A 22,783-nucleotide genomic window follows, 5' to 3' on the forward strand; every position below is an offset into this window, starting at 1 on the left:
GCATTCTGCACAAATTAATGTTAATAGTGATAGCAAGGAAATTGGGCTGTGCATTGAAATTAACTTTAGTTACGCACTTCAGGGAATATGATCAGGGGCACATCAGAGATGAAGGGGCACGTTTGGGTATTTACATCAGCAGATCAAGTTTTTAAAGGTTGCAGGGTATGCTCGGCAGGGAATTAAGATACCTTGAGTCAAGACTACACAGCAGTCTCTGGCTGTTTAATAATGCAGATCCATTACCCTTTAGACTTAAAAATCCTTTCTGAAATGCTGTTACTATTGCATATAGCCAGTATGAATTCATATCACAGCCTAGTGTGTGACAAAGACACATTTTTGCTTGATAAGTTCCTGCATGACAAGCTGGTAGATCAGAATTTGAGAGCTGAATGTCTATTATGTAAGTACAGAAGTGTGTGTGTGTGTGTATGCATATATAGATATGTGTGTGTGTGTGTGTGTGTGTGTGTGTGTGTGTGTGTGTGTGCGTGCATATATAGATGTGTGTGTGTGCGTGCATATATAGATGTGTGTGTGTGTGTGTGCGTGCATATATAGATGTGTGTGTGTGTGTGTGTGTGTGTGCGTGCATATATAGATGTGTGTGTGTGCATATATAGATGTGTGTGTGTGCATATATAGATGTGTGTGTGTGCATATATAGATGTGTGTGTATGTGCATATATAGATGTGTGTGTGTGTGTGTGTGTGTGCATATATATATATATATATATATATATATAGATGTGTGTGTGTGTATATATATATATATGTGTATGTGTGTGTGTGTATATATATATATATATATATATATATATATATGTGTGTGTGTGTGTGTATATATATATATATATATATATATATCTATATAAAATGTATATGTATATATGGTTCCACTTTTATAATTGCAAAATAATAAAATCTCGAATTTCAGTATTTTGCGACCATAAAGGCGAAACCTTCAAACACTGAACCTTCACAATCCCGAAACTACAAATCCCGAACACACAGCATACACCACACTACACATAAACCACAACACCCACACTACAAAACAAATAAATACTCAAAAACAAAACACCACACATCCACATACCTACAGTACACATAAGTAGGGGGGCAAGTCCCTTGCACCCCCATGTGGGGGGCTGTGCCCCTCACACCTCCCTACTTATATATACTAACTCCGAGAATGCGCAAACAGTAAAAGACGGTACACTCATAAGAAAAAGATAAGATAGTATACACACACACACACACACACACACACACACACACACACACACACACACACACACACACACACACACACACACACACAAGTATATATACACAGGTTTATTCTAAAATGGCTTCTTTTGTCTGAAACAGTCTTTCTATAACGTTAGGACTCAAAAAAAAATCTTTAGAGCTGCTTTAAGAAAAAAAATGAGAAGAACATTTCACAGAAGAAACTGCCTGCACATATGCAAAGACAGTGGTTAAATAAATTGATAGTGGATCATTGCAACAGAAAGCTTGCTCTCATCTCACACATACTGGAGTGTAAAGCCATTCTCTACAGAGAGTGTACATAGGACTTGAAAATAAATGCTAACAGCCATTTCCGTATAACAAACCTAGCAATTTTTATTTTGCATAATGTCAGTAACATGTACACTGAACTGCAAATATTGTAAATAATACTGACTGAAAAGCAACTACTGTAAATATCTGAATGCTGATTTTGTCAAGATCTTTTGGTGTTAAATGTTCAGTATATGCTATATTGTATGGCCACCACTGCTTCTTTGATATACTGTTTGATTATTACAACTGTCTTAAGTCCATTGATTCATCCACAACCCCTTTTCCCATTTTTGCACATGGGTTTGGGGTGTCACTTCAGCAGTGACAATCATCTAGAGCTACGTTTCACACTGACGGGTGGTTAATCCTGACACAGTTCTTCCATACCACACATTCACATGAACACTCAAACCTGTAGCCAAATTAGAGTGTCCGATCCATCTACTACATGTCTTTGGAATGTGGGAGGAAACTCGAGCAAAGATAAGGAGGATGTGCAGACTCTGCACAGAAGACACCCTAGCCGGGAATCGAACCAGAGAACATCTTGCTGGAAGTAACAGCACTACTGCTGCACCACTGTGCCACCCACCTCATAACAGTTGAACTAAATTCAGATTTCTTGCCATCTTGACCAAAGTCATAGCTGAAAGGGTTATATCGAGCCGCCTTGCTACCTGTGCAATAAAATTAAATAAATAAATGTTTTTATAGATCTGTGGATGTATGTACAATCATATGTACTCATGTAAATTTCAAACTTGATTCAAATGGCTCCAGTTTTCTTCCTACATATTTAAATTTTCTTACATGTTTTTCTGTCCTTTTCATTCTTCCTTTGATATTTCTGTTCTTTATAGATGTTTATTTTTCCCCCATTCTCATGCAGAAGGGGAGCCCATGCAGTAGCAGTAAATGTAATACATGTGGTCAGCAGTGGTGCATGGAAGAACAGAAACAGTAGCACTTTGTAATAGTTCAAATTTTAATACAGTGTTGATTCTATCAAATTTGAAATCCTGTCTTAATCTGTGAAACTCTTGTCGGCAGCTGAATTTTCTTGTGAAGCTGCAACCTCCTGCTGTGACATCACAGCAGGGAAATTTTGGAAATAGCAATGCCATGCATTTTGCTTTGCCCGATATGCAGTGCTATCCAAGGCTACTTTGTTTCTGTGGTCATTGCAACCCTAGGAGAAACTTGCTCCCTGTAAAGACATACCATTGATAGGGTGTTACTGAGATGTTGTCTTTCTTTGAAATGACTTTGTGAGATGATACATGAGTAAGTGACTGCACTACTAAAAAGTTCTTTTTTTTTCAAACACAGAAGTCTAGGTACTGCATGCAAAACACAGATTCCTGATGCTACATAATAGTCGTGTACATAAAATGAACAGACAAAACGAAAAGCATTTGCTAAAAAATCAATATCCAGAAAACTGTTGATGATGAATATAGTGTAAACAAAAGGTGTGAAGAAAAATTACTGATTTCAGAATATTTTAAGTGGCTGTCCTTTTGAAGCCCATTTATTTTATATATATATATATATATATATATATATATATTTTTTTTTTTTTTTTCCTTCCTTATGTCTGGGTACTGGAATGAGGGTTTCCTAGGTTGGGGTAGGGTCAGTTTCTCTTAATAATTTCATTGTCATGTGACATGCTATTTAATTCTTGTCAGACTTTATAGTATTTGTTACTGCAGTGCACATTTTAGTTATTAGTACCCAGTTTTAATAAAAAGAGGATTGTTTAGCAGTTGCTGTTTGTTCTAAAGAAAGCATATTTCCTTCTGTAGAATTCCAGGGAGGTTAAATGACAGAAGAACACCCCTTGGTGAACTGAACTGGATCTTTACAGCAATCACAGACACCATTGCATGGAATGTACTACCGAGAGGTAGGAAGATTTTGCATATTAAAATGTTGCCTTATTTGTTCGATTCAAAGCTAGCATGCTGATGTGCACCCAAAAGCACCATTCTTTCCCCCAGTAATGTTACGATTTCTTTATGAAACATACTATGGCTTCTTCTGAAGGTGCCACCTCTTAGTCTCATGTGCTCATTTTGCTTGCTTTGCTACTGCTTGGTTAACGGACAAAACTGCATTTGAATAGAGATATTCATTTTGTATTCAAATTACAGATGAGCATTCCAGTTATGAAATTGTTTATGCTCTACACTGGCAGTCTTGCTGAATGGAAACAAAACTATGGAAAGGTCATGCTGTGGGTGCCATCAGAATGAATGTTTGACATGGACTCTAAAGTTGCACTTTTTACACATAAAATGTTGTAGTTTGAGCATGCTGGAAGTGCAAAAGAATAAATGTTTGTCCATAAGTTCAGTGTAGATCATAGAACAGCAGCTCATGAAATATGTCTGGCAACATTATTACCTTAAATAGAAAATCTTTTATCCCACGTCTTCCTTAAAGGACAGTCGCGCTTTAAGAGCAACATTTCCTCTTCTCAGTGTTTTCCTTCCTAAAGAATGATCCATACTCTGTCACATATTCAGAGGCACAACTTCACAGTTTGCATTTCTGCCCTAATCAGCTTCCTCATAGTATGTTTGTAGGATGTAAACAAAATTTCATGATAATTTGGAATCTGTCTCCTTGGTCCTTTTCATAATCCTATCCAGCACATGAGGAAAAGCACACACACAAGATTCACAACTGTTTTATTGAGTAAAGTGATTTATAACTGCATTCTTTCCCTCCTCCAGGCCAGTAAACCTTATGAGCCTTTGGGAATTCACAGTAGTACTCAATGCAACAGATTGATTTGGTAATATAAGTGATTTCTGTTTTTAATTTAATTAATGTTTAATTTAATTTAAGCTCTTGAGTTGCAGTACAAGATGCAACTGCTTGTTGCAGTCGGTTTAAAACTTGACAAATAATCCAGAGATTATTGATGGAAGGAAGTTTCAGACACACTAATCAGAGATTGTCAAAGTTAACATTGCACTCTGAGCAGCCATTCTAAGTTAATGCAGTCAGTGTGGCATACGACTCGCAGTGCATTGTAAGAAAGCCATAGTACAACCAAAAGCAAAATCAGATCATTATGTCTACCCCATCACTGTATTTTAGGTTAGAACTTCATAAAAAGTAGTAATTAGGTATTACAAGACATTAATACAAAGCATCACAATTGTGTCTTTCGGCTTTTCTCGGTTAGGGGTCGCCACAGCGGAACTCCGGTCCGCTAATGATTGGCAGTAGATTTTTACGTGCTGGCTTGCCAGGCCTAATGCGCAACCTTCAACGAAGGAACGCCCATTCACGCATGTCGCCACACAGAAGACGCTTTAACTGAGAATTGAACGGGCAACGTCTAACTGTGAGGAGACAATGGTACTGCAGCACCACCACCGCAGTGCATAGTACAGAGCATCACAATAAGATAAAAAAGTGTACATTTTCCTCAGTTTCTGGTAATAGTGGTCATTTAAATAACACAACCAAAGGTCACACGTAAAATGGTAGCCTTGTAAATGTATATACACATATAATACATGTAAATGTATACTATATATATGTAAATGTGTGTGTATGTGTATATACATGTATATGTGTGTGTGTGTGTATATATATATATATATATATGTAATATATAGATTGTGTGTGTGTGTGTGTGTGTGTGTGTGTGTGTGTATATATATATATATATATATATATATATATATATATATATACATATATACATATATGTTTAATTTCATAATACTTGTCTTATTTTTTTCGGTGTCAGAATTGTGTGAATGTTTTCATTTTTGAGAGCAGCAACCATCGTAGTTTTGAATATCAAATGTTTATAATGAAAAGGGGTTAAAAGAATGTACAGGTGTGTGCAGGTTAGAGTTAGTGTTAGGGCTAGGGAAGGGAATAGATATGTTGGCATTCTTGGTTACTCGTGTGTTTGAAGGTGTGTGTGTGTGTGTGTGTGTGTGTGTGTGTGTGTGTGTGTGTGTGCAGGTAGGGGTTAGAACCCTCTTGTTTAGGGTTGGGGATAAGGATAGTGCTAGGGATTAGCTCCCTCACCCTTCCTTAGACATTTGTTAATCCTAACTCCACACATAAGGGCGTTAAATACCCTTGCCCCAACAGAACCACCATGCAGACAAATTATCTGCAAGTTAGTTGTCTGGTTTGCTTTGCTTATTTAACCAGTTGATAAAGGAAACAGTTTTTAACAAGAAACATCTTTATTAAATTATTACTTATGACATAGGCAATCATGCATTTATATAAACGAAAACAAACTGTATTGACATTATCTCATTTGCAAGCATTTTACATCACAAACCATATTGACACAATTCTAGCTGCAAACATTATATGTCATTTATTGTCTACTCAGTCATTCTCTGTCAGACATTACATAGCTCATTCATCTCCTGCCTTCCTTTAAACCTCATTGTTCCCACAATTCCCATCTTTTTCCTATGTAATTTACCCCTGTCCCTTTTCTGAATATCCAATTTCCAGTAGTTTTATCTCTTACTATATTCATTATTTCTAATGCAGTTGGTTTAGACTTTGATTGCAGTTTTCTAGTAATTGCCTTTTTGGCACCCACTGTATTTAGACTCCGCAAGACCATACTATGTCTAGGCAATTCCAGTTCTGTATAATAGCTCAGAAAAATAATTTCCCCTTGTTACACCAATTTGCTCACCCAACATCTCTGACAGAGCAGTCTGCAGGGAATTCTTAATGTTTGTCAACTCAGTTCACTCCCAGAAAGTATGTTCCTAATTACCTTCCCCATCACACCTCCCACATCTGATATCTACCTGAGGAAAAATTCTTTGGAGTCTACTGATGATATAAAAATATCTATGTAAACATTTTTAAGCAAAAATCCTAAATCTTCTAGATTTTGTTACATATTTGGGAAACATGCAGATATCCTCCATTGTTTCTTTGCGAATTGCTTATCCACTCTCTCTCTTCCCAATCTTTTCTAACCTGCTCTGATTTTTATAGTTATGTAATATTTTATATGCTGTACTAATTATTCCTTTTTTAATGGCAGCTTCTGCTCTAGATTATACTAACAATTCGAACAGTGCAGGTCTTTTGTTTAGGACCCCCATATTTTTTCTCTCTCTGCCTATACTCCATATCAATCCTTGATAGGAATGGCAATCCTTACTCTGCAGTCCAAGTAAATTCTTGGCGTCTTCCCATTCTATTCCCTTTCCTTCTCTAGTTATTTGCTCCCAATGCCTTGGTTCCTTTGCCAGTTTTCTGCAATAAATTCCAACCACCTCTTGCCTGTTTGTCTGTATGCCTAATTAGAGTCATCCCTATTGACAGGAGCTCTTTTCTCCATTCCCATGTTGGCTTAGTTCTTAGAATACTTTGTTACGTTATGAGTATAATGTGATTATTGTTATTCTTCTTAATGGTCTGTGTTTAGAATCCCAGTCTGTCCTTGTTTCTTCAGCTCCCCCCCCATTTCATCATAATCTCTTTCCACTTTGAATTATAGGTCTCTGCTTGTGCTATGTATAGGAACTTTAACTGTGTAGCTCTGAAATACCCCTTCAAATTGGGTAATCGCAGTCTGCCTTATTCTATTGGAAGAATCTACTTATCCCACTTGACTCTTGCTGTCTTCCCTTCCCAGATAAAATCTTTCATGTCTTTACTGTTGACCACAACTTCTCCGCTGATGGATAAAAATATGCTTGACCTGTGTATAAAACTAAAGGGATCAAAAACTTTTTTTAACTGCTTGTATCTTGCTATCCATATAACAGAACTTCCAATTTCTTAATTTTGAATTATTTTTTTAGTCTCTTCCTACATATCCTTAGCTGCCACACTGGATTTTTTCTTTTTCAATCTATGTACTGATTTGTGAAAACAGTGATTCAATGAAAGGTAATTTTTACTGTTATTTTATATCGTCTTTAATCAGTTTGTGTGAATGACCAATTCTAATGTACTCATTTAGATAAATACGTTTTATACATTATTTATAAATATATATTATAGGTTTACTATCATGTTCACAAAGTGCCTTCAGTCGTAGATGGCAACATTAAAAGGCAGTTTTCTAAGCAGCTAATCATCGAACAGAAACTCAGTGAATCGCATCACTGAACATTGAACAGCACATTAATCCAATGGCCATATTTCCATAACAGCGAATGTCGAACCGGCAATATTAACATGCTTCGGTAAGGGGGCTAAAAGACTTTTTATTTTCGGCATTTCAGTTCAGCGACATGACCATTTCACTGAAGGCACTTCAAGGTTTTGATTGTAAACCAAAGAGATATATATATATATATATATATATATGTGTGTGTATGTATATAAGAAACACTTTAGCATAGTCAGTCGGCCAAAATATATTTGTAAGATGGAAGTAAATAGAGTACTCTGAGAGAGCCTACATTGACAGAGGAAAAGTATACAGGTTCTACAGAGACCGTGACAAGATATTAGGATTGAACTCCAAATCCTTGAGCTATGAGGCATGAATGTTAGCCACATGTCAAAGTTGACACTGTGAGGTGCTTCACGCTTCTTGTTATTGACTAGCTCTTGTTTTACATTTACAGCAAATGCAGTTTAGTAAAAAGAGTTCATCAGCTCATATTTGTAGTTAGATGACTGTCCAGCTCTTAATGTCAGCAAGTCTCATTTTGCATAAAACTGGTGAAAAGTTAGATGCATGCCTCCCAATATAAATTATGCATAATCTGACCAAAAACCTTATTTTGAAACTGTAGAAGAGTTCAGCTAAGCTTGTATATTGGTGAAAGCAGGTGGTGGTGAAGTATTATTTTACAAAAAGACTGATGAAAGATAAAACAACCTTGTTGAAGAACTATGTTCAGAAACAGTAACTTGGTTCAGGGGTGCATATTGCACAGTTAAAGCAATTTAATAGGAGGGTGGGCGAAAGACAAAATACAGTGTTCTTCATTCTCACTACTGCAGTAGCATTTGGTTAGTGTTCTGCCAAGGATACAGTACTCTGACAGCTTGCCTAACCTCTAACTTTCCTCCCTGAGGTAAATCTTCAGTATTTTCTTGCCACCTCAAGGAGAGGCATCACTCTGACGCCAGAAAAACAGCAGTCGGTTAAAAGCGTCTTGCCTTACAGATAAGACCTCTTTTGGGGGAATATAAGGAATGGGTAGTGTACATTATATTTTATTTTATTTATTTGCAGTTTGTTTGCTAGGATGGTCCATTGGGCCACTAGGAGCCCTTTTTCAATGGAGCCCTGGGAGAAAAGCTCCAGAATAATACAAACAAATACAAAATGCAGTACAAAATACAATATAAAATACAAATACAGTGATAGAAGTTGCAAGATTACAAATTAGAAAATTACAAAGTATGAGAGAATTTGGAAAGTACATAGTAATAAGTTGTAGTGTATTGGCATAGAAGGAGCAATTAGTATGGTGCAAGAAAAAAAATTCAATATAAGCAAATGCAGTTCTTGTACAATCTGATAGTTCCCACTACTTTTGCTAGGCGTTATAGAAATTATAGGAGTTTATTTACAGGTATAGCAGCTTGTGGGGAGTGAGAAAGGTAAGGGAAGCTATGTAGGATGAGAACAAGAGCATTCCCACTGTGATGTTAGGTATGAGTGAAGTAAGGTTTTGAAGGCAGAGAGACTGTTAGTGGTACGGATGAAAGGTGGGAGAGAATTCCAGTGACGTGCTAGATAGAAGGATATAAGATGTTTGCCAGGTTTGTGTACTTCTATTAGGTTTTGGAAGTTAGATCTTAGACATCTATTAGGTTGATGGATTTGGAAGGTAGAGGCAAGGGAGGGGCAGAGAGAGGGGCTAAAAATAATTTTGTGTGCTTGGATAAGTTGAGTGTAGGTGAGATAATTGGGTAGCTCAAGCCAGTTCAACTGATGTAGGGAAATACAGTGATGGGTAGAGGATCTCTGGCCATTTACAAATTTTGAAATTTTGTAGTAGCATGAGGAGAGTACTTGAAGGAAGATTGTAGACTAGTAAGGATAGAGACACCATATAGGAGGGAAGGGATAAGGTAAGTAGTAGCGAGAGCAAGCCTGATGGAAGGAGAGCTGTAGCAGTTGTGGCAATAAAGTAAGTCAAGTTTCTTATGAGTTTTTTTGATATTTACCTGTGTATAACTATCAAATTTTAGCTGATCATCAATGAGGACTCCTAATAGTTTTACAGTGGAGACTATTTCAAGAGGTGCATTATTTTGGCTGGTGATAGAGAATGAACTTTTGTCAAGGGTGATGGCTTTAGAAGAGGTAAATATTAGCTTAGTCTTGGTTGCATTGAGTGCCAGATGGTTGTCTAGCATCCATTGGTCAGTAGAAGAGAAGGTGTCCTGGGTTAATTTTGCTAGTGAGGAAGTAGAGGTAGTAGTAGAGCAGATTATTGTCTAGTCGTCGGCATATTGGATGAGGTTAGTATTACGGATGGCATGGTGAAAGTCGTTTATGAAGATACTGAAAAGAAGGGGACCAAGAATTGAACCTTGGGGCACACCTGTGGGAGTATTTAGGAAGGGAAAATAGCTTTTTCCACTTGACTGCTTGTTGCCTGTTTGATAGGTAACCGGTGATCCACTTGATAGAGGCGTGGGATAGATTTAGTTTATAGAGGTTATTGAGGAGAAGGTTGTGAGAAATGGTGCTGAAAGCCTTTGAAAGGTCTAAGAGGAGGGTGGACACAATATGATCGGTGTCGCTGGCCTTGTTAACAGTTTCTCGGAAGTAAGGAGAGGAGAGCAGTGGTGGTGGTGCTGTGGCCAGGTTGGATCCATGTTGTGTGGGAGTAGGAAGTTTATTATTTAAGAGGTAGGGTAGAAGTTGTAGGTGGATACATTTTTCGAGAAGTGTAGAAATGGGGGATAAGATAGCGATTGGTCGGAAGTTAGGGATGTCTGTATTGTTGCCTCCTTTATGGAGTGGTATAATAAAAGCTTTTTTCCAGAGCTGGGGGACATGGCTCTCTAAGACTGAATTAGTATGCATATAGGGTAGGCAACACCTTCTGCTGCTATTTTTAGGAAGTAGGAGGCTATCTCGTTAGGGGCATTAAGAACATTATTTCATTTTTAGAAGTAATTTTTTTTATGATAGAGATGGGATAGGGTTCATGGAGAAGGGAGGAGGTTGGGAGCCGGAGTTAGAAGAAGAGAAAGGGATGTGTGTGTGTGTGTGGGGAAGCAGAATTATTAGTAAAGGATGATGTTAGTTTAGCTATAGAATCAATGAAGAATGAGTTGAATTGGGAAGCTAATTGTAAGTTGGAGGCATTTAGGTCTGGTCAGAGGTTCCCTTTTTTAGCTGGGTTAAGGAGAGAGGAAATTCCATCCTTAAATTTTTTCGGGTAGTATTGTGATTGGTTTGCAGTGTGGAAAAATATGCTTTGCGATCTGAGGTAATAAGTTTGTTTACTTTGTTATGAAGCATTTTATATTCGTTCAGGGCGATGCTAGTTTTAGTTTTATGGTAGTGTTTCAGGCTTTATCCTGGAGCTGCAGGAAGAGTAAGATATTCTTAGCCTTGGCATGGGATTGCTTTTTGTGCATTTTGTTCTCCATGGGGCAAAGGAGTCAAGCAGGTTTATGAAGGTTGTATTAAAGTAGGTAACAGCATTATCTAGGTATAGAGTTTTTTAGTGGATTCCAATTTGTTCTTTTTAGTGCATCTGAGAATTTGTCAGGGTTAAAGTTTCTTAGGTACATCATAAAGGTATATGTATTAGTTAGGTGTAGGGATGAGGGAAGCCGATGGGCAGAAGTGGGAAGGTGATCATATAGTGGGGTTGGAAGGGTACCACTATTAGTGATATAGTGGGGATGTGAAACTAGAGTCCAGTCTAGAGTGCTCCCAGAGAGGAAGTCTGTAGAAGGTCTGGTTGTTGAGGTAATAAGTTGAATGAACTTGTAAAGATTTATATTTAAGGAGCTAGTTGGAGATTGAATTGTGGCCCAGTGAATGTTAACATCACCCAAAATTATAGTTTTGTTTGTAATGTTGGTAGAAAGCCGGAAGAAAATGTCTTTGAAGATTGAGACATTGTCTCCAGGAGGGATATAAAGGGTAATAATGCAGATAAGTTTTTAATTGTTTACCTGAAGAAGGGCTGGAATTAATTCAGCGTTACCAAATTTGGGAATAGATTTGGATACTGGGTAACTAGGAGGGAAGAGGAATAAAGGAGAGCAACACCTCCCCCTTTTTTGTGTGCGATGTCTTTTCTAATAATAGAGTAGTTGGGTGGAATCAGTTCTGAGTCTTTTATATGGGGTTTGAGCCAGGTTTCAGAGATGGACAGGCTGTCTAGTTGATTATGGAGAAGCCAGGGATGGAGGTTGGGGATTTTATTACAAATCCTCTGGGCGTTTAGAGCTGTGAACTGGAGGGACTTACTAGCTGAATGGGGATGGTAGGATGAGAAGGTAGAGTTTTGTGAGGGACAGGGTCCGGGGTTTGGGTGTATGTCACCAGAGAGAAGGATAGAGATAAAGTAATAGATATGGTAGAGGAGGTATCTAAATTATTTAGTATTAGTATCAAGTTTATGGGTTGTAAGCTTTGTTGAGATAGAGCTAGTATAGATGGGATTGGTGTTTTTGGGGTTAGTTATGAGTTTATAGGGGAAGAGTATAGTATTGTTGATGAAGTAAAGGCTAGGGGATATCCAGGATAGTGGGAGTGCATGCTGTATATGAACTGAGGTAGTGTGAAATGAGGGAGAGTGGTTAACATAGAGAGGTCTTGTGAGATAGGATAGACTAAGGTAAAAAGGAGTAGTAGTTGAGTTAGAATTATGGCAGGTTTGGAGGGCATGGTGTTAATTTTGGATACTAGGAGGTGGAGTTCAGCTGAAAAGATATAGGGACAGGCTATTTTTAGAGTTGCATGGAATGGAATGAGAGGGATGAAATTGATTTAGGGTTTCGACTGGAAGAAGTAGATGGGTGGGGTAGATAATTTGATTGGGTATGGGAGGAGGTGGGTGTGGTATGCTTAACTATAAATGTACAGGTGCTGGGGGCGGGTGGAATTTGGGGGCAGGGTAGGGGAGTGGAGTGAGCCCGCAGGACCAACTGAGCAGGCAAAGCCAGGAAGTGAAACAATGGAGTGTCTAAAGAAACCAATCAGTAGCCACAGCAAAAATAGTATGTGACCAGCTAGGTGAAATGTTTGTAGTTTAGCTTTATTCCATAACTGTGGGTATAAAAGCAGACTGTGTGTTAGTTTGGGGAAAAGACCGCAGTTGTGTTTGGACAAGGCTAGGACGTTAGGTTTGTTTAAACTGTTTACTGTAGGTAAGGGAGAGAAGTTATGTCCTGCCACCTAGTGGCTGAATGGTATAGAAATGAAAGTGGACATAAGGAGCAGATAAATATTTGGGTTATCTGCCTGCAGGTGGCCCTCAGCCGGTCTGAATACCGGAGTCTTGGATTCCTGCATCGGATGCTGTCTCTTCTTCCATGACATCAGGTTGTCAGGGGTACAAAACATGCAGCCAATGCCATTACATCAGTCTTTCTTGCTGCGCGGTGCCCGAAGCAGAAGCAGTTCACAAGTGCCGGTCGGCCGAGTCCTGAAATTTTCGTTTTTGAGTTTCAGAACTGAAGTGTTCAAAAAAGCTAAGTACCCCATTGGGGATCCTTTTTCTTGCTCTTAACCGATGTCAGTAAAAGTTAACAATTGTCTTACTTGTGGAAAGCAAATACCTCATAAAAATTTTCATTTGTACTGCATTCCTTGCTTAGGCCCAGACCAAGATGTCCCTTGCTGTTGGTTTTGTGCCTTATTCAACCCCTGAACTATTCGTCGTCTGTCTATTTTTTGCAGCAAATTATTTTGGTACTTTATATAACTATCCAGAAATGGCTTCGGTAAGCCATCCAACTACCGATATTCCGGAAAAACATAAAGATAAAGACAGAGACAGACTGCATAGGTCCAAAACTGCCGACGATGCTATCCATTAAGCTAGTCGCCAGTCCGTCGGTACTCAGTGAGGCCCTTTCGCAGCCCCTGATACCCACTACTTCAGATTCGCAGGCCTCTACTGAGACCCATTCGGTGTCCGGTATGCCGCAAGATGCTTCTTCAACTGTGGAACCTGTGGATGTGTCTACCTTGGATGGGTCCGGAGCCACTGTGCAGGCACCGGCTTCTGAGGGTGTATTCAAGCCTACAGATTTGCGATTTAAACCGACACCATCTTCTTCATCCAGGCCTAAAACTCGACCCACGCCTAGAAAACCGACGTCCAAACCGCATGGTCAGGCCCATATACCTTAAAAACAAATGCTTAGAATGGCTGAAGACCTTATTATTTTAATTAGGGAAAGCCAGTCTTTCCCTTCTAAGAGACATAGAACTGATTTTCCTTCTGATTCTTCTGATCAGGATTCTGATATTTCTGTTTCTTCTGATTACCAGGATTTGCCCTTATCTACCTATGAGGATTCCAATGCAGAGGATTCCATTCCCTCTGCTTCCCCTCCAGCAGATTTTTCTTTTGGTGAAACCTTGCACACTCTTAGGGAGCATTTCTGCTGGGAAAACCAGGATTACTCTGACTCCAAAATGAGGCTTAGGGAATTCTTACTCCTTCAACAACACAGGCCTTTAGCTATCCCTCCTTTTCTTGACATTGTAGATGATGCCTTCTTGGAATCTACCTCCAGCTCCCAGAAAACCTGACCGGTATCGGAGTACCTGACTCTCACAAGTTCCTCTTCAAGAATCCTACTGCAGATCCAGAGACCATTTCCCAAGGACCAAAGGGCATTAAGGCTACTGCTGCCAAAAATCCTACCCCTTCTGATAGAGATTCTAGAGCCTTGGACAAATGGGGTAAGAAGGTATACACTTCTGCTACTTTGGCCATTAGGACTTTAAATTGCCGGTTTCATATGTTAAAATACCAGCAGCATATTATGGGACGACTAAAACAGAAAATTATGTTGATTCCTGACTGTGCTGAACACAAAGAATTGCAGGATTTAATGCATTCTGCTGAACAAGTTGGTAAACATAATTTGCATTGTGGTTTTGACTCTTTAGAAGCATCTTGCACAGCTGCTGTCACTGGGTCTGTACTTAGTAGGCATGCTTGGCTTAAGGAACAAAACTTGCCAGATCATGTTGAAGCTAAATTACTGGATGTTCCCTTAAACCAAGACCGCCTGTTTGGCAACAAAGCAGAAGTCCTCAAAAAGATAGAGGAAAAAGCTAAATCTATGCAAACTGTTAAAGATTTCCTGCAAGTACAGCCAGATTTAGTAGGCATTGGCCTTCAAAGAATTGGTCCTTTCCAGTCTCTTCCAGGCCTTTTCAGTCCAAACCCAGGAACAGCAGACCACCTAGGTTACAGTATCAGGCTACGTACAGACCTAAGCAGTGGGGGGCTCTCACTTTCAAAGCAGGAAGTAGTACGACACCCCCCTACGGAAAAATGTCACAATGACTTAACCTTAACCCTTCCAAGCCCTGCTCAACTGCCTGCTCCCTTAGGAGGAAAGCTCGCCCTGCATGCAAAAAACTGGGAACACATTACCAAGGACAAATGGATTTTAAGTATAGTTTTCCAAGGATACAGATTCCACTTCCACACCCTACCAACCCCAAACAGTTGGCCAGACCTACCCCCAAATCAGTTTGCAGAGGCTCAACTGTAGGTTCTGTCTTTTCTAAGTATCAGGGCTATTCAACCTCCTGGCGTCCTATCCTGGACCACTCTATTCAAAATGCCTTTTTGGTAATCCCAAAATTCAAAATGCTAACACTTCAACAGCTGCTTCCTATGCTAGGCAGAGATGACTGGTTGGCAACCTTAGACTTAAAGGAAGCTTACCTGCACTTTCCAATAAGGGAATCTTGCTGGAAATACCTACGCTTCAGGGCAGGCTCCATGCACTATCAGTTCTCTGCACTTCCATTTGGCTTATCTACTGTGCCCAGGGTATTCACAAAGTGTCTAGTTCCAGCCATTGCATTTTGCAGGCAGAGAAATATTCAAATATACCCATACCTGGACGATTGTCTGATTCAGGCAGAAAGCCAGGACTTGCTATTAAAACAGCTGGCATTCGTAAATAAACTTCTAACCTCACTGGGTACACCATAAACAAAAAGAAATCTCACCTGGTACCCTGCCAATAGATTGTATTCCTGGGAGCAAGCTTGAACACAACTTCCCAGATGGCTTACCTCACTCCAGAGAAACAAGTTTATTTGACAACCCACTTCAAACTACTGGCCACAAAGACCCAGCTATCTTCAAGGAAAATTTTGCAAGCCCTGGGGTTCATGGCCTCTTGCATTCTACTAATTCCATATGAAAGACTGCATATGAGGAAACTACAATGGTATCTAAAAAGCCTATGGTGTCATCATTCTCAGGACCTGGAATCAATGATTCCTATCATTCCTTGTATAAAGACAGAGTTATTTTGGTGGGCAGAGGCCTGCTACCACAGCAAGGGGCTCCCTTTCACTCTACCCCCTGCCGCCCAAACCCTAACAACAGATGCATCAAGACTATGCATAGGGGGATCACTTGGCAGGGCAGGGCATTCAGGGCAAATGGAACCTGAGTCAGATGCACCTGCATATCAAACAAAAATAAATGTTAGCTGTACAGAATTCCCTGACAGCCTTCAAAGACCATATCCTTTCAGGACAATTATTGGTAAAGACAGACAACACCACAGTTATGTGGTACATAAACAAGCAGGGGGGAGAACCCACTTGTACCCTCTCTGCAGACTAGCCATGGCTCTGTGGAACACAGCCTTGTGCTACCAAATGCAAGTACAAGCTCAGTTCCTGCCAGGCAAGCTAAATTCACTGGCAGACGGCCTAAGCAGAAATCTCATAGACCCACACGAATGGAAACTGGAACCAAAAATATTCAACCTCTTGAGGAACAAATGGGGGACTCCAGAGATAGACCTGTTTGCCTCCCCTCAGAACTACCAATTGGACAAATTCTGCACAAGGACTTCCCACACTCAAGCTTGGAAAGTGGATGTCCTGTCCTTTACCTAGGAAAGCCTCTTGGTTTATGCCTTTCCCCCTCTGCCTCTCCTCTCGAAGGTTCTGCTAAAGATCAAAGGACAAGCCAAGGACAATACTGATTGCACCAGACTGGTCTCACCAGCACTGGTACCCCCTCTTGCGCAGTATGATACTGCTGGAGCCATGGCACCTCCCTCAGACACCTTCCCTGCTGTCCCAGCAGGCGGGCCAGATTCTGCACCCTCAGCTTCAAACCCTGAACCTGGCAGCCTGGCAAATTCCTTGCGCTGTCCAATAGCATCCCCAGTAAGCAGGTGCTGGATGTCATTCTGGAAGCAAGGAGGCCTAGTACTAGAAAATCCTATGCTGAAAAGTGGAAAAGATGCTACTTCTGGAGCCAGACTCAGGGGATGGGCACAACGGTGCCCAGCTTACCTCATATTCTTCAGTACTTAACAGAGATGCTCCACAAGGGCCTATCTTTCTCGTCAATTAAAATTCATGCCTTTGCCATTTCAGCACATTATAATACTGAACCACCCCTCTTCTCTCACCCACTGCTAAAGCAATTCCTCAGAGAGGCTAAAAATTTAAGACCCCCTAGGCGAGCCCCTACTCCAGCCTGAGACCTTAACTTTGTATTGGAAAAGCTGACTGTCCCTCCATTTGAACCAGCTGCAACCGCAGAGTTGAAATTCCTTTCTTGGCAGCCTTCCTTCTAGCCATCACTTCAGCAAGAAGAGTGTCTGAATTACAGGCCCTCATGGCAGTGGAGCCCTTCATCATCTTTCATGCAGACAGGGTGTCCCTCAGGACCAATCCTTCCTTTATGCCCAAGGTGGTGTCTAGTGTGGCCCTAAATCAGTCCATTCATTTGCCTACCTTTTTCCTTAATCCACAAAACAAAGGAGAACGAATACTGCACTCTTTGGACGTGCACAGCCAACTTAGATTTTATTTGGACAGGACTAAGCCTCTCAGAAAATCTGAACAGCTGCTAGTTGGCTTTGCTGCAGGGGCGGAGTGGAAGGCCATTTCAAAGCAAACCATTTCTAAATGGATAGCTCATTGCATTAATTTCTGCTGTAAGCACCATGGAAAACCTACCTCACTGGGGATAAGATCACATTCCACCAGGGCTGCATCTACCTCTACAGCCTTTCTCAGAGGAGTCCCTACCAGGGACAATCCTAGAAGCTGCTACCTGGAGCTCTGTACATACCTTCACCAAGCATTACCACATGCCTCTTTTTTCTAAATCCAGAGCTGGTTTTGCCACTGCAGTCTTGCAGCGCTTAATAGCTGGCCCCAATGCTCTCTAACTTCCTCCTCCCTTCCTTAGCTTTGGGAATCAACCCAAATGTAATGACTGCAACAGTGAAACACGAAGAACTTATTACCATTGTGTACACTTACCATAAATGTAGATGTTCGAGTGTATTCACTGATGCAGTCCTGGTTACCCTCCCTCCAGCCCACCCCCTGACTTCTCTTGGCTCTACCTTTCCTTCTTGTTTTAAGATTTCTGGTGTATTTGCTTTTTGATGGAGGTATAACATATCATTGTTTCCCATTGTGGGGGCACCTGACATCTGGGGCAAGAAAAACTGATGTAATGGCGTCGGCTGCATATTTTATACCCCTGACGACCTCACGTCGTGAAAGAAGAGACATCATCAGATGCAGGAATCCAAGACTCTGGTATTCAGGCCGGCTGAGAGCTACCTGCAGGCAGATAACCCAAATGCAATGACTGCAACAGTGAATACACTCAAACATCTACATTTATGGTAAGTGTACACAGCTGTACTTTCTTCCAGGAGTTTATATGATGAAGATGTGGAGCGGTTGGTGAAGAGATTGCTTCGCACACTGGCCCTGGCTAATATTTTGTCATCTCGGACCGAAAGGAATCTGAGCCATCCTATTCGACACCTGCTTCATCAATTCCTCCTCCGATCACCCTGGAGTCTTAGGAGCCAGAGAGCTTGGATCCGATAGCAATGGAATTGTCAGCACCAAGACCACCTCTGGAATCTTCGGTTCCGACTTCGTCTATGATGTCCTTGCCTCCTTCCGATGTTGGAGTCTATGAGTCGACACTTGCCAGTTGGGTCCAGGGAGGGGAGTTGACGCGGACAGTCATCCGATTCGACTCTACCCCTCGGTGCCTCGGCTAGGTTGAGCTCGGCTCCTACCTCAGTTTCAGAGCCAACTTTTCCACCTCGGGGTCAACCTTCTGTCTCTTCGGAGTGGGGGTGGGGGGGGGCTTTTGAACTGATGGAGAGAGTGCTATCTCCTCAGACAGCCCCGTGCTCAGAGCCAACTTCTCGTCCCTCCCAGGTGCTAGTGTCTATCTCATCACCACTACCCCCTCCCAAGCATAGAGACCTGGAACCTCAGGAAGCCCCTGCAGGTGGCATTATGTCTTCCAGAACTTCTCCAGAGTACCCCTCTGAAGAAGTCCCTCAGAAGAGACTGTGCAAGAGGAAGCACATAGACTCCCCTGAGTATTTCACTTCTGATACTGATTTGGATGAGTTGGAAGGGTCTCCACGGTCCCCCTCTGAGGATGTCTCCTTTGTGGACATCCTTGAGATCCTGAAACAGAGGGGTGGCTGGAATCCCACCAACCCTTCAGAGGATGAATCGGTATACCTGGAGGCTTTTGGGTCTCGCCCTTCCACCTCCTGGGTGACTCCTTCATATGACCAACTGTTTGGCGTCATATCCTGTAAGGCCTGGACTTTGCCTGATACAGTGGAGCCTGTTCCGAGGAGTACTAACAAATTTATTACTGCTCCCTCAGGGAAGGAATGTTTGACTAAGGGTGTCCCTGTAGATGCGATGGTAGTGGCAGCGGCCACCATGAAGGTGCTATCGGAGACCTCTTAATCTGTTCATCCTCCTAACAAAGAGTCTAGGACTATGGACAAATACGGAAAGCATGCCTTTTCAGCGGCCTTCACCCTACGGTCGCTGAATTACCTCACCCATTTTATGAGACTTCAAATGGTCTTCTCAAGGAACTTGGAGATATCCTTCAGGGTATCGTAGCTTTGGGGTCTGCAGACAAAGTATCCTCACAGCTCAATACCCTCAATTCCGTCGTAAACTCCTCCATGAGACTGATTTCATACGTGGCTGATGGAGCGAGTAGGACAGCAGCAACAGGAATATCCCTGAGGAGACATTCCTGGATGTGCCTTTGCAACTTTGTGAACCCTTCAAGTCTTCCTTTACCTACACCCCCTTTGATGGTTCATCCCTTTTTGGACCAAAGGTGAAAGATACTTTGACCATGTGTGAGCAGAAAGAGAAAACCATATCTGCCATTGGAGTCCGTTTTTCTGCCCCATCTAGACCTTATCCCAAAGGTCAAAAGGGTGGAAAGATGTGGTTCCGCAAGTCCTAAAAAGGTTTCTCTGATGCACGTGGTGACTCTTCCCCAGGGACAGAGGGAGAAGTTATAATGGAAGACACCGACCTTGCAGCAGGGGGTCCACAGAATCAGGGAGACAGAGAGACGTTCTCTGTTGGGCCCTTTCAGCGCTCCTGAAAGGAGGCCTACCTGCTCTTCTCTGGAGGCAGTCGGGGTTTGATTGTCACTGTACCCAAATGCCTGGCAAGAAATAAGACAAATGGGTACAACCAATTATAATCAGAGGCTATTACATACCATTTTCCATTACCCCTCCGGTAAACCAGTCCTTACCCAGACATTCCACCCAATCAGAAGGACTATGCAACACAAGAGATACTCTCTTTGCTAGAAAAAAAAGAGTCATCCAAGAGGTCCCCACAGACCAAATGGGATCTGGAACTTACTCAAGATTCTTTTTAGTTCCAAAAAAGACAGGGGACTGGAGATCCATTCTAGATCTCAGCAAGCTAAACAAAGCAGCGAAGAAATCAAAGTTCCGGATGGTAACTCTGCAGTCAATATTCCCATTTATCAGGAAAGACAATTGGATGTGCTTGATAGATCTCCAGGATGCATACTACCATATAATGATGGATAAGTAATCCAGGAGACACTTAACCTTTCGGCTGTGAGCCAGCCATTACCAATTTCGAGCCCTGCCCTTTGGTCTCACTACAGCCCGCAGAGTGTTCACCAAATGCATAGCAGTGGTCACGGTTTACTTGAGACATCAGGAATTCCATGTGTTTCCATACCTAGACGACTGGCTCCTCACTGCCACCACCAAGCATCTACTACTTTGAATGAGGGATGAAACAGTGTCACTTTGTGCTAGACTAGGCATCACAGTAAACTTAAAAAAAATCTGCCTTTTTGCCGTCTCAGCATATTACCTTCTTAGGCGCAGAATTGGACTCAAGAAATATGACTGCAAAACTTACCCCAGACAGAATTCAGTACTTTCATCAGCAAATCAGGATTTTGATGTCAAAGAAGAAGGTTCAGGCCAGGTGTACGCTACAAGTTCTGGGTACAATGGCAGCAGCTATTCTTCTAGTTCCCCTAGCACGACTGCACATGAGGGTTCAGCGGTGGTTGCTATTTGCTCAGTGGTCAATTCAAGATATTCCTCTATCACATCAGGTTATCATCACAGTATCTTGCAAAAAAGATCTCCTTTGGTGGCTGCAGACAGACCAGTTGTATCAGGGCCGCCCCTTTGTCCTTCCTTAACTGAATGCAGTACTGACTACGGACGCTTCCCTGATTTTGGGGGGGGGCATTATCTGGGGATGACAGTCCAAGGCCTATGGCAAGAGCATGAAAGCCACTTGCACATCAATGTTCTACGTAAGCCACAAAACGATGGGCTAGGCTTGTAAATGCCCTCGGGCAGATAGCCTAGTATGAACCTATGAACCTATGAACCTATGAGAGCGGTGCTCTATGCATTGCAGGCATTTCAGGGCTCTCTACCGATAGGGATGGTGGCATTTCAGACAGACAACATGTCAGTAGTGTGGTACATAAACAAGCAGGGAGGAACCAAATCTTACCCCCACTATATCAGGAGGCACGAGTTTGGCAATGGCCAGTCTATTCTCAACGTTTTCTGATAGCAACGCACATCCCGGGGAAATCCAGTGTGATAGCGGACAAACTCAGCAGAGCTATTCTGTTGCCTCATGAGTGGTCCCTGAAGACAGACTGTGGAAAAGATCTTCCAAAAATGGGGCCAGCCTTGCTGCGACCTTTTCGTTACTTCCATGAATGCCAAATGCAGCAACTACTTTGCCCTCACTCCTCCGAGGAAGTCATCAAGGGATGCACTGGTTCACGATTGTCCCCCGGGCCTACTCTCTGCCTTCCCCCTTTTCCTCTAATTCCCAAAGTACTGCAGAAAGCCAGCTCGTTGAAAAGCACTATGATCCTCATTGCTCCTTACTGGCCTCGACAAGTTTGGTTCCCCTTTCTTCGGACCTATCTGCTGTAGGAACCTTGGATTCTGGATCCAATTCCAGACCTCTTGACCCACTTTTCGGGGGAGTTCCATCCGTCTATCCAAACCCTCAAGTTGACAACATGGCTGCTCCAATTCCATGCTTAGCCAGGTGTTACGCCTTTTCCCCTGCAGTGAGTCATATTTTCGCCTCTTCCCATAAACCATCCACAAGGAGATTGTATTCCAGTAAGTGGAAAAGGTTTTCATGCTGGGCTTCGGGGCAGAACATAGAACCTTTTACAGCTCCTATTACTGCAATCATAAAAATTTCTTTCCAAACTTTTTGATGGAGCTGCAGCAGCTACCATCAGAGTTCACTTGGCAGCCATTTTGAATTTCCATACTGGAGAAATGGGAGTTTCTATTATGTCTCATAGGTTATGTAAAGCTTTCCTCAAAGGTACTTTCCTACTCAGACCCCCGATCAGAGAACCCCCAGTACCTTGGGACCTAAGTCTTGTTCTAACTTCGCTGATTTTATCACCCTTTGAGCCTGCATCATCTTGTGGTTTGAAGTATTTGTTGTGGAAGACTCTCTTTTTAGTAGCCATAACCTCTGCCAGAAGGGTATCAAAATTACAAGCTCTTTATATTCATTCCCCTTGTATAATTTTTCACAAGGATAGGGTATCCTTGAGAACTAATCCCTCATTCCTTCCAAAAGTCTATTCAGAGAATAATATAAACCAATCCATTGAATTGCCGGTGTTTTGTCCAAACTACAGCGACAAATTGCATC

The 22,783-nt window shown here is 41.6% G+C and overlaps 1 protein-coding gene across 1 annotated transcript in view; it reads left to right on the forward strand.

The window, feature by feature from the left end:
- Window positions 1-22,783, forward strand: part of RPTOR (regulatory associated protein of MTOR complex 1) — a 5,042,670-nt gene that overhangs the window by 1,896,866 nt on the left and 3,123,021 nt on the right. Inside the window, exon 8 of the mRNA XM_044068087.1 lies at window positions 3,384-3,484. Coding sequence (XP_043924022.1) covers window positions 3,384-3,484 — 101 coding nt within the window. The remainder of the gene's footprint in view (window positions 1-3,383; window positions 3,485-22,783) is intronic.

The sequence above is a fragment of the Protopterus annectens genome, chromosome 4.part0 (genome assembly GCF_019279795.1).
Source record: "Protopterus annectens isolate FY-2018-M chromosome 4.part0, PAN1.0, whole genome shotgun sequence".
In the NCBI taxonomy this organism is placed as follows: Eukaryota; Metazoa; Chordata; order Ceratodontiformes; family Protopteridae; genus Protopterus; species Protopterus annectens.